At 41.7% G+C, this 13,985-nt stretch overlaps 1 protein-coding gene across 1 annotated transcript in view; it reads right to left on the reverse strand.

The window, feature by feature from the left end:
- SEPTIN12 (septin 12) overlaps positions 1-13,985 on the reverse strand; it is a 75,557-nt gene that overhangs the window by 30,197 nt on the left and 31,375 nt on the right. The window contains exon 2 of the mRNA XM_040440300.1: positions 8,833-10,434. Within this exon, the coding sequence (XP_040296234.1) occupies positions 8,833-10,434 (1,602 nt within the window). The remainder of the gene's footprint in view (positions 1-8,832; positions 10,435-13,985) is intronic.

The raw sequence follows: 13,985 nt of genomic DNA on the forward strand, positions 1-13,985 counted from the left end.
CACCTCCAGGGGTAATGGGCTCCTTTAGGTGGATGTGACGGCGCTAAGTGACAAATAAAGCCGGGAGATTGGTTTGTAAGACCTGTAAAATCTATTTACTTTAGGACGGTGAATGATAGGAGTGTTTACTTACAGCAGAACGAGGGGATGATGGGAGTGCTAACTCTGAGGAGCAGCACAGACGTCCCTGGGGACGAGAACCAGCGAAAGAGTGTGAATGCGACGGAAAATACGTAGATGTACGGATGTGTATATACTGCATACTGGGCCTGGAGGCTGTATCTGCACCGGATGTATCTAAGCCTGTCATCATGTGTGATACTGTCTGCTGAGCTGTGTATCTAATCATATCATGTGTGATACTGTCTGCTGAGCTGTGTATCTAATCATATCATGTGTGATACTGTCTGCTGAGCTGTGTATCTAATCCTCTCCTGTGTGATACTGTCTGCTGAGCTGTGTATCTAATCCTATCATGTGTGATACTGTCTGCAGAGCGATGTATCTAATCCTATCCTGTGTGATACTGTCTGCTGAGCTGTGTATCTAATCCGCGTTTCCCGTCCGCAAAAAAAGTATTGCATGTCCTATTCTTGTCCGCAATAAACGTTTTGCGGACCCATTGAAGTCAATGGATCCGCAAAAAAATGCGGATGACCAACGGAAGCCATCTGTATGTCATCCGCTTCCGTTCTTTTTTGCGGATGGTTGCTGGGAAACCTGCATATATAAAATTTAAAGAATTACAGCCTTCGGGGTTTTTTTGGCGCTGTGAAGACACACGGAAACACAACCCACAGAATTTGCGGACTAACAGAACAGATGTGGATGTAAAAAAAAAACCAGGAACACGGATTTGCTATTTGCGGACCGTAAAAAACAACTGTCGTGTGCATGTAGCCTTAGGCCTCATGCACACGAATGTATTTTGTTTCCGTGTCCGTTCCGTTTTTTTTGCGGATAGGATGCAGACCCATTCATTTCAATAGCACACCGTGTGCTGTCCGCATCCGTATGTCCATTCCGTAGCCCCGCAAAAAAAATATAACATTAGTCCGTTTTAGGCATTGTTACAATGGATCCGCAAAAAAATACAAAAACGGATGGCATACGGATGGCATACGGATGGCATCCGTTTCTTTTTGCGGACCGCAAAACACATACGGTCGTGTGCATGAGGCCTTAGTGTAAAAGATGGTGAAAATCGACTCCACTTCACTTGGCTGATCTTTGTGAATGACCCCCACTATGAGATACTGTCGGCTGAGCCTCTGTATCTAATCCTCTCACGTGTGATACAGTCTGTGAAACCCAACACTACATTCCCCATCATCTGCTACTGATCCATCCATTTACGCGGTGGCAGACGGCGCTCTGTATATAAATCTGCGGCTTTGTTACTGTATAAAATATCGCCCTGCGCTGTCAGCGTAAATCTTCCTCCTCTAGGGAGAGGACATGATGGATGGCGGTGGAAGCTGCCGCCATGATCCCTGCAGCCAGCTGCTGACGTCTAAACGAGCATCAATCTCAATAAATCGCCCCCGAACATCTCCCATCATTTTCTGCGGCCGCCATACGGCCATCTTTATTTCTAATCTTGGGATCGTCCCATACGTAGCATTCCTCCGGGAGGCCGCTCGCATCCCACCGCACGCCGTCTCCTCATTATCTGACCTCATCGTTCGGCGCCCGTCTTTCGCCACGTGACGTGATCGGCTGTCACTCTCGCTCTTCCACCAAGTCGTGCGCTCTCTCACTTTCCTCTGGCTGTCTCTCATCTGTCTGACCCTGCTTGTACCGCTGTCATCCCCGCAAATGGTCTCTTATCCCCCGGGGTGCGAGGGTTAGCGCTCATGGCGGCTGTCAGCGCAGACTTCTAGGTATTTTCAAATTAACAAGTCATTGACTGACATGCTTCTGTCAGCGAGCTCCGCAGAGGAAAATGGATGGACATGTAAAGTGCCTGGAATCCGGCCCGCCATCGCCCTCCGTACTGTAATCATGGAGCCTGCACCTGTTTCTACATGTACGGCTGGAAATACCTAGAGCCGCCAAGCCGCATTCTTCCAAGACCGTGTGCGAGGAGCAGATGAAGTCTGACGGGGTAGAAGTTGGGGACCGGTACCGGGGACTTACATGGACACCTAAGAAAAAGGGAATAACTTCTGACGTGCCTCCTTATAAACATCGCTTAAATCCAAAGTCGCACAATGAAGGACTCGAGGTTTATAGTGTTATAATCCACGACTTCTACTAGGCCCTCACTAGCCAGAACATTGTGATGATGCCTGCGCAGGCTAAGACTGGCCCACAGGGGCACAGGGGAATCCCCCGGTGGGCCCCTGAGCAAGATGGGCACTACTCTCCCACCCCCTGCACAAGTGGCACATAACACATTTGATTTACTGCACTACATACATATATTCAATGTACAGCACCTCAACCAGCCTATGTTCATATAAAAAACTTGTTAGATTATTTATTATATTTGAATGTATCTGTACGGTGGGCCCCCAAAATAAATTTTACTGGTGGGCCCTAGGTACCCCAGTCCGATACTGTGCCTGCGCCTCACCATCTGTGGTCAAAGACCATGCCAGGGTAGAAAAAAGCATAAAAGGAATAAATTAAATCATTGCTAAATGAGAGAGGATAGAATATCTCACCATCAAACAGCCTCCTGGGCTCAGCCTCACCCGCCACTAGGGGGCGCCTCATAGAAAGACAACCACTAGTTATAATGCTCACCATCCTGCTTAATAAAGATGAAATTTACATCATTATAGCAGGAATCAGCTGCTCGCAGGACATTCCTCCTGCACAAAGTGGGGTTTATGTTTAGAAATTGCCCTGAAAAACCAATTATAAAAATAATACCATGTATATTCCATGTATACAAGAGTATAATTACTATAATACTGCTCCTATGTACAAAAATATAACTACCATAATATTTCTCCTATATACAAGAATATAACTACTATAATACTGCTCCTATGTACAAGAATATAACTACTATAATACTGCCTCCTATGTACAAGAATATAACTACTATAATACTGCTCCTATGTACAAGAATATAACTACTATAATACTACTCCTATGTACAAGAATATAACTACTATAATACTGCCTCCTATGTACAAGAATATAACTACTATAATACTTCTCCTATGTACAAGAATATAACTACTATAATACTGCTCCTATGTACAAGAATATAACTACTATAATACTGCTCCTATGTACAAGAATATAACTACTATAATACTGCCTCCTATGTACAAGAATATAACTACTATAATACTGCCTATGTACAAGAATATAACTACTATAATACTGCTCCTATGTACAAGAATATAACTACTATAATACTGCCTCCTATGTACAAGAATATAACTACTATAATACTGCTCCTATGTACAAGAATATAACTACTATAATACTGCCTATGTACAAGAATATAACTACTATATAACTGCTCCTATGTACAAGAATATAACTACTATAATACTGCCTCCTATGTACAAGAATATAACTACTATAATACTGCTCCTATGTACAAGAATATAACTACTATAATACTGCTCCTATGTACAAGAATATAACTACTATAATACTGCCTCCTATGTACAAGAATATAACTACTATAATACTGCTCCTATGTACAAGAATATAACTACTATAATACTACTCCTATGTACAAGAATATAACTACTATAATACTGCCTCCTATGTACAAGAATATAACTACTATAATACTTCTCCTATGTACAAGAATATAACTACTATAATACTGCTCCTATGTACAAGAATATAACTACTATAATACTGCTCCTATGTACAAGAATATGACTACTATAATACTGCCTCCTATGTACAAGAATATAACTACTATAATACTGCCTATGTACAAGAATATAACTACTATAATACTGCTCCTATGTACAAGAATATAACTACTATAATACTGCCTATGTACAAGAATATAACTACTATATAACTGCTCCTATGTACAAGAATATAACTACTATAATACTGCCTCCTATGTACAAGAATATAACTACTATAATACTGCCTCCTATGTACAAGAATATAAGAACTATAATACTGCCTCCTATGTACAAGAATATAACTACTATAATACTGCCTCCTATGTACAAGAATATAACTACTATAATACTGCTCCTATGTACAAGAATATAACTACTATAATACTGCCTCCTATGTACAAGAATATAACTACTATAATACTGCCTCCTATGTACAAGAATATAACTACTATAATACTGCCTCCTATGTACAAGAATATAACTACTATAATACTGCCTCCTATGTACAAGAATATAACTACTATAATACTGCTCCTATGTACAGGAATATAACTACTATAATACTGCTCCTATGTACAATAATATAACTACTATAATACTGCCTCCTATGTACAGAATTATAACTACTATAATACTGCTCCTATGTACAAGAATATAACTACTATAATACTGCCCCCTATGTACAAGAATATAACTACTATAATACTGCTCCTATGTACAAGAATATAACTACTATAATACTGCCTCCTATGTACAGGAATATAACTACTATAATACTGCTCCTATGTACAAGAATATAACTACTATAATACTACCTCCTATGTATAAGAATATAACTGCTATAATACTGCCTCCTATGTAAAAGAATATAACTACTATAATACTGCTCCTATGTACAAGAATATAACTACTATAATACTGCCTCCTGTGTACAAGAATATAACTACTATAATACTGCCTCCTATGTACAGGAATATAACTACTATAATACTGCTCCTATGTACAAGAATATAACTCCTTTAATACTGCTCTTATGTACAAGAATATAACTACTATAATACTGCTCCTATGTACAAGAATATAACTACTATAATACTGCCTCCTATGTACAAGAATATAACTACTATAATACTGCTCCTATGTACAAGGATATAACTACTATAATACTGCCTCCTATGTACAAGAATATAACTACTATAATACTGCTCCTATGTATAAGAATATAACTACTATAATACTGCTCCTATGTACAAGGATATAACTACTATAATACTGCTCCCTATGTACAAGAATATAACTACTATAATACTGCTCCAATGTACAGGAATATAACTACTATAATACTGCTACTATGTACAAGAATATAACTACTATAATACTGCTCCTATGTACAATAATATAACTACTATAATACTGCCTCCTATGTACAAGAATATAACTCCTTTAATACTGCTCTTATGTACAAGAATATAACTACTATAATACTGCTCCTATGTACAAGAATATAACTACTATAATACTGCCTCCTATGTACAAGAATATAACTACTATAATACTGCTCCTATGTACAAGGATATAACTACTATAATACTGCCTCCTATGTACAAGAATATAACTACTATAATACTGCTCCTATGTATAAGAATATAACTACTATAATACTGCTCCTATGTACAAGGATATAACTACTATAATACTGCTCCCTATGTACAAGAATATAACTACTATAATACTGCTCCAATGTACAGGAATATAACTACTATAATACTGCTACTATGTACAAGAATATAACTACTATAATACTGCTCCTATGTACAATAATATAACTACTATAATACTGCCTCCTATGTACAAGAATATAACTACTATAATACTGCCCCTATGTACAAGAATATAACTACTATAATACTGCTCCTATGTACAATAATATAACTACTATAATACTGCCTCCTATGTACAAGAATATAACTACTATAATACTGCTCCTATGTACAGGAATATAACTACTATAATACTGCTCCTATGTACAAGAATATAACTACTATAATACTGCTCCTATGTACAAGAATATAACTACTATGAAGATCCAAGAGCACTCATATAAGGTCCTCACACAGTGGTACCTCACCCCTAAACAACTATTTCTTAGTGGTCTGAGTGATCATGACAGGTGTTGGAGGTGTGGGGAAGAGAGTGGCACTCTTCTACACATTTTTTGGTCCTGTTCTAAAATAAGAGGATACTGGGATGACGTCTCTCGGACCATTAATGAAATTCTAAACACTAACCTGACATTAACCCCAGAGTTGGTTCTTTTATGGCTTCCAACAAAAGAACTATCGCCATCAAGGAACAAACTTGTTATACACTTGATTCAAGCTGCCCGTCTACTTATCCCCCAAAAGTGGCTGAGTAAAGAACCCCCCACCACCTCTCAGTGGTTAAGCAAACTAGATCACGTTCATCGTATGGAAGAGCTAGCGGGCTGGGAACTTAGGGCACATGAGAAGCACAAAAAGCTATGGGCCCCATGGATTACATATAGATATGCGAATGGTACACCAACATCTTAAACAATTTTCAACAGACAAACAACTTTGAAAATGTCCCCCCAGACAGGAACGACACATTAGTGAGAATGGAGGGTGCTAAACCTTCTTCCTCCCTTTGGAATCATCAAAGGTTATCTTAACAGCCTCAGACCGTATCTGTCCAGTTCTAAGGACACCCCCCCCCCATCCCCCATCCTCCCCCCCCTTTTTTATATGTTTGTTTGACCTACCTACATCAGGTCACACACCAAATGTCAATTAGTTGGTTCTAGATGACCTTGCTCTGAAGACATGCACTTTATATATGTCATATGTATACTATGCACTATACTGTCAAAGTACGCTTTAGACTTGTCTGTAATAACTCTGATTTGTGCATCAATGTATGTAAACATCTCTTTTGATATGCTTTTCAATAAAAAGACAATTGACAAAGAATATAACTACTATAATACTGCCTCCTATGTACAAGAATATAACTACTATAATACTGCTCCTATGTACAAGAATATAACTACTATAATACTGCTCCTATGTACAAGAATATAACTACTATAATACTGCCTCCTATGTACAAGAATATAACTACTATAATACTGCACCTATGTACAAGAATATAACTACTATAATACTGCTCCTATGTACAAGAATATAACTACTATAATACTGCTCCTATGTACAAGAATATAACTACTATAATACTGCTCCTATGTACAGGAATATAACTACTATAATTCTTCCTTCTTTTTTCAAATTTTTTTGCTCCTTTTTATGTATTGATCGCCTTTAACTTTTTACTTGCTGGTACCATTTGATATATTTTATTTTGGGGAGGAGCAGGAATGACTGGAATGAATCGGTCAGGGGTGACGTTTGCAGATGTCGTTTTTCTAGCGTGCAGTAGATGTCCCAGAATGCTCTGCAGCAGGGACAATACCTGGGTGCTGTAATTGTGTGTCATACAATAAGTGGGGGTTGTTTGTACAGCTGCAGTAGGTGTCAGGTCTTTCTCACTCACAGATAAGTCCTCTGTAATAATAAACATGGGGCTTTGTATAATGACCGCTACGCTCTCACTGATGTATGGGGCCGTCACCAATATATTGATCACCTATTGACACATAAACGGGGACAAGCTTCAAGGTGATCCTAAGATCCTAAGATACTATACATGCACCCAGAGAAGGACTGACACTACTTAAAGGGTTTGATCATTTTGATTTGCTACTACCCAAAGGTCACATAAGTGGTTAGACTCCACTCCTGGGACCATCCCATCAGCAAGACAGTACACTGATACTAACTGGTGTCTATGGGGGGCCTCATGAGGGCACTGCCACTGGGTCAGCCAGAGAGATGGGAGCCTGAGGGGTCCAAGGTAGACAACCTCTCTAGTGTCATGGAGATGGAGAATGGGTGGGTTAATACGACAATGGTCCTTAGCTGGTGTGGAGCTGGATTCTTTAGACCTGGCATCTGTGATGCCTACAGGTCTATCCCACCCATTGCATCTGAAAGAACCCAACTACCATGATGCCCTTTGGTGGACATCCCCTTCAACTAGTTCATAGGTTTTGATTCCCAGCTAGATTAGCTGAGTGTTTATTTTTGATGGCCCTCTGCCCATGCCCCTGCTTTTAGTTATATTCAGGTACTATAGGCCTCATGAGTCAACCTAGAAATGCAAAAGAGTCAGTGCCCTACATGGACTGGTCATCTTCCTATGGAGACCCTGATGTCCTCACTCCAGCTTCCATAGAACATTTGTCAGCTAGGTGAAGTTTGGAGCACGTAGCTGCCCCCTCTTCTTCTGCTCACTTTTCCCCTTTCCCCTCATAGGCCCAGGAGACAATCTGAAGCAAGAGATGCCGTCCTGTGCCAAGCCAGAAGAGGAGGGGGGCTAGATAGATGAGCAGGAGTAATACCTCACCCTCCCTTCCCCAAAACTGGGAGAGTCGCCAGCAGTTGTTCTCTAAATAAGCAGGTCTGGGCTTGCCCCCCTTTGACTCACCACGACCCCCCCCCCCCCCCCCCCTCGTTCCTTTCCTTCTTGTCAATTTTTAAAGGAACCTTCCAAGCTCATTTTAAGCACACTTTGGAGGGGTCACTCGAGTTTATTCCTACAGCCAAGATTTTTAGAGGGTACTTGGAACATTTCTGTTGCCCAACAGATACTATAATGTCCCTGGGGTCTACATTCATTGGTTGGTCGGTCATAATTTGAGGTGTTGATGGGCGATGAGGTCACCTCTGAGTGCCGTGACTCACTCCTGTAATTATTTTCTGCTTAACAGTGAAAACCATGTTGTGTGTTATACAATACAAGAGCCAGATACAAGTCTGTATACATCGCCACATGACATTATTACTATTCATCGAGAATGTTGGAGATCTCAAGACCACCCCGAGCTGCACCATTACCATACTATACATAGGTTTCTTACCTTCCAATATGGAATCTGTGACCTGTAATTTTTCTTCCACCAAGTTCTGTGAAACATCTTCTTCCTTACACGACACCATCAAGGGGACTTCTGGCGGTACCTTCAGCTTGGGTTCACTGCGAAGGCAATGATTGAGTGAGGGAACACTATTCCCAGATCCTTCCAATAGCTTCTGCTTTTGCTGGTCATCATGTACATTAGATATGGAGGTCATATGTCCATTTCCTTGTAATCTGCTTGAGGAGGAGGACTTTTCATTGGTGGCCGTTTCTTGTACACTCTTTATAAGATCAGCTACACGACCTGCTGACTTTTCAATGACTGTGTCTTCTCGAACAGACTGACCTTGTAAAATATCATTATCGGCTTTATTAAAGGAGTTGGCCCTCTGCATCATGGAACGGAGCTTCTCTGTTGATGAATTTATTTCTGAAGGCTTCACATTATTGACATGGTTTGATTCTTGCCCAAATTCTTCATGTTGGTGTGCTTGCATCAAAATGCCTGAAAAGGGTGGAACTTGGTTGATAAAGTTATTGGCACTTGATGTCCTCCCTCCTGATATGATATGAGGTTGACTTTTGAAGGACACTTCTGTCTTCTCCTTGGCTGAATGAGAAGATACAGTAGGTATGGAGTGGAGGTTGACTCTTAGTTGTGTCCGTGGCAATGGTCTGTTAAGCTGCTCTGGACCAGAACCATTAGATCTTCCAACAGAGCTTTGCAGAGACACTGGGAACTTCTGAAGAGTGGCTGGTTGGACAGGTCCAAAAACTGGAGAAGGAGAAGGTGAGGAAGTCAAGCTGCAGTTGAGAGGTGTACATTCAGTAGGTGGTGACGAAGATGAAGAAGAGGAAAATGAAGGCTCGCGACTAATCGATGTGGTGTTCCTAGACAGAGGACGTTTGTAATCTGGTGATGGCGAACTCCATCCCTCTGATGGTGGATATCCAGCATCTGGAGAAGGAACCAGGTCAGGAATCTGGTCTTCAGCAATATGTAGATCTAAAGATGGCAAAGAACCATGGTTATTGGAAGGCATTGGCACCAGACGGACTCCGGGGCGCTCAATCTCAGAATGAAATACACTTCCATGGGAGGAAAATTTTTTCAGGACTGGGCTGGGTACATTTGGGACTGTGATACCAGAGCCAACAGATGTCTGAGTAGGACGGAGTGATTGGAAAGGTTTCGTTGGAAGAGTACACTCTAGGCTGGATGAGGAGCTGTGGAGACTTTCACTGTCACTGCCTTGTGCAGAAGACGAAAAGCCACTGGGGTGAAGTCGAGTTTGGAATGAAGAAACACGGGTGAGGCCTGCTGTTCCATTGGCTTTAGCCATTTGCATGGTCCCACGGTTAAAGGACAAGCTGCTGGTGATCCTGGATTTTAGAACAGGACTCTGGGATGGACTACAGCTGGAACTAATGCGGATACGGGACTGATAGAGTGGCTGGTGGGATCCTGTGGATATCTGGCTGTCCCCATTGCTTGTTCGTGTCACAGAAGGTTGACTTGGACTGAAGGGAGACGTAAGCGGAGAAGTTGAGGAAAACACAGGGGTGTCATCAATGTCCTCCATGTCAAAAGATCTTTTCAAAGCTGTAGAGAAAATAAAAGATTGGTTAAAGTACCATCAAAATAATTATATGTGGAGCTGTACATATTATATTGAAATTTACGCCTGTTTTTGGTGTAGAAAATGACTTAAATCTACGCCAGCAAGGGAGCTGGCGTAGATTTAATCTTCTTGAGAAGCAGCCAGATAATGCGCTTAGGTTATGTAGAGGCCCGAGCCTCAACATAACATAGGCGTATCAAACTGCAGTGTTTATAACAGGGACCCTCATGGAGAACCATACTAAGACTATGGGTGTACATGTCTACAGATTACACATGGCAACCAGCAGCATTGTGAATTCAGCTGTAGATATGAAGTAAAAGCTGATAGAAAGTTATTGAACATTTTAGGTTCAGATTTAGGAGGGACAAACCCCAGATACAAGGTTGACTTATCCAGATCATCATAGTTGGGTATCTCATATGGTCCCCATCTTATTCCATTTCTAGTTGACTTCACATTAGACATCCTCTAGTGTCCATCACATGGACTTATATTTATTTTTGATACTTTAGACTAACATCAGCAGAACCTGGATTGGGCATGTTGAATTCACCATGCCCAAGTCTTTGTTCTTATTGGATTTCTAAGGTTTCTTCTTAGATTTTAGATCAAGATGATGGTCCTACATATACTTTCTATTCTCCTGCTTTTCGATACATTGGCCATTCTTAGTGGCTCGTTTTGGTCAATTGAAGCAATTGATTTGCCTATTGTATTCCAATTCCGAATCAGTTTGTCTTTGTGACCTTCCTCGTGACCTTATTTGGAGAACACCAATGTAGAAACTTCCGGATACAGTACAACACGAACACCTTCGTAGACCACGTCTATGACACTTACAAGATTTATTATCATCAGACAGAAGACTCAAAGAACAGAACTGCAATTATGAAGACAGGAAAAGAAGCACTTCAACTTGGAGAAGAACATCAGGCTCTACATGGACCATACCAAGTCACTCCATATACGGACTTATCATAAATGGGGACAGCAGCCAAAAACCTGACTTAATAACATTGTAACTCTGAACTCCCAGAAAACCCACAATATCCTTTATCCATTAAAGGTAGGAACAATGAGGGTCTGTGTCGGAGGAATGTAGGAAGCCGCCGCACAGCTGTACTGCACACGTCTGTCAGCTCCCTAGTCACAGCCCCTTCACTGAGATGTTGGGTCCTCTGTATAAATTTGTGTTCAGGGCTTGTAATGCATCCAGAAAGAAGGGGGGGGGGGGGTTTAGTTTACTTTAGGACATAGCTCCTGGGTAAAACAAATATGATTAAGGCCTCCTGCACACGACCATAAGTGTCCTGTTGCCGCATTTGCGGATCCGCAATACACGGGCACCGTTCATCATGGATGCGGACCCATTCACTTTAATGGGTCAGCAAATCCGGAGATGCGGAATGGTGTGGTATGGAAGAACGGAACCCTACGGAAGCACTACGGAGTGCTTCCATGGGGTTTCGTCCCGTATTTCTGTTCCGCACAAAGATAGAACATGTCCTATCTTTTTGCGGAATGGCCGGATCGCGGACCCATTAAAGTGAATGGGTCCGCGATCCGCTGCGGGGATCGCGGCTGCCTCACGGTCGGTGTTCGTTGCATTGCGGGCCGCAGCACAGCCCACGGGGCGCACACGTTTGAGTGCAGGAGACCTAAGAGAGAGATAGATAGATAAACTTTCTTATATACTTTGGTCTCCAATTCCTCTGAATCTTCAAGATTTCTGCTTGCTGTAATTGAATGAGAAGACCGATTATACTGTATTTAGAGAATGAAAACTCTTTATGACTTAATCCTTCTCAGAGCTGAGGGTTTGTTACAATGCATCTGGGCATTGAGTATAATGCACACTGTGTATCTCAGGGTGGTGAGGGTGGATTGATGGCCGTATGAAGGATTCGTGATGGGAGGCGACAGCGAGCGCCTCCTGGTGCTGCCTCTCCGTGGGTCACTATCTGATGCCATATATTTTACTAAACATTGCCCCCCCTCCCAGCAGATGATGGAAAAGGTCACGTACAAACACGTGAGCACGCGGAGCCCCATCATCTTCACTGCTCTCATCCATAGGATGTACAGTCTCTGCCATCTCACCTGACTCCTCTGTGCTGCTGTGGGACTCTGTGATCTCCCACTTATCCCCATTCTTTTCCTCACTTCATGACATGGTCCCTGGCCTCCCACAGGATTAGCACACCTCTCCTGACATACTCTGCGCTGCTGAGGACTCAGTTTCGTCCACTATGTAACCCCCAACTCCAACATGACACCCCCCCCCCCCCCAAAAAAAATAAAGAAAATCAATATACCGCTCTCCTGAAATACTCTGTGCTGCTGTCAATGCAATATACAGCAATAATGTACAAGCAACAAACTTACCCTAAAAAGATGCTGAAAGTTAAATATCTGTAGACCAGGCATGCTTAACCTGCGGCTCTCCAGCTGTTGCAAAACTACAACTCCCATCATTCCCTGACAGCCTACAGCTATCATCCTATAGAAGGGCATCGTGGAAGTTGTAGTTTTACAACAGCTGGAAGGCCGCAGGTTGAGCATGCCTGCTGTAGACGACACAAGGATATGTGATATACACAGATACCTTATTGCAGCTTATATGGGGGGCACTGTTGCATTGTGGTCTATGGAAAGTACTGGTGTGGCAGTGGTGACAGGTGGTACTGCAAGAAAAGTTTCATGCCAGTTAGAAACTTAAAAAACTTGAGGTAGCACATGAAGCCAGCAGGATCAAATCCCATAACTACTACAGCTACCTGAGAAGTGAGCATTCAGCTTCGGCAGATTAATACCCCGATTAAAAAAAAAAGGTGCCCTGGACACCCAATAACTCGCCCTCCATGGCCATTATAGATGCATATTTGTGGGTATGAATGTCAAGGGTTAAAGGAAATCTCTCTAACTCTAGATGGCGGAACAGATGCCCAGAAGAAAATAAACTTTATCACAGACTTCCATTTGCCTCCAGACATAAAAGGAACAAAAAAGAAAAGAGGAACTAAACAATTACAACAATTGTGCCCAAAACTGTCTACCCCTGGGGCACTCAGACATATGGCTGCCAGGTCCCACCACCTCCAAATTTAGACCGCCATCCTATGGAGTGAACATTAGGAATGTGCGTGGAATTAACCCCTTCATCTCTCAGTAGTTGGGAAGAAGAGAAGAAAAAAAAAAGTCGCCAATATACCGAACTCAACTCCCATACACCACATTGTTTCCTTATGTATCAATGTTATCTAGACTCTTCACCCACCAAAAGGTTCACCAAGTAGGACCTCAGAGGGGATCTCAAAAAGTATTTTTGAAATCTCTCTGAATGATAGTTGTATCACAAGGTTTTGGGTATCTTATGGGTTGCCAATGGTGATGCCATCTCGCCCTGACAGGGTCAGTGTGGTGGAACGCTCAACATGGGTTTATCTGAGGTGCTCAAAATTCCCATTAAAGTCCTAAAACAAAGAAGCTTCCTATGAATCTGACCTAAAGGCTGGCCATGGACTGTAAT

This window comes from Bufo bufo, chromosome 7 (assembly GCF_905171765.1).
Source record: "Bufo bufo chromosome 7, aBufBuf1.1, whole genome shotgun sequence".
NCBI classification, from domain to species: Eukaryota; Metazoa; Chordata; class Amphibia; order Anura; family Bufonidae; genus Bufo; species Bufo bufo.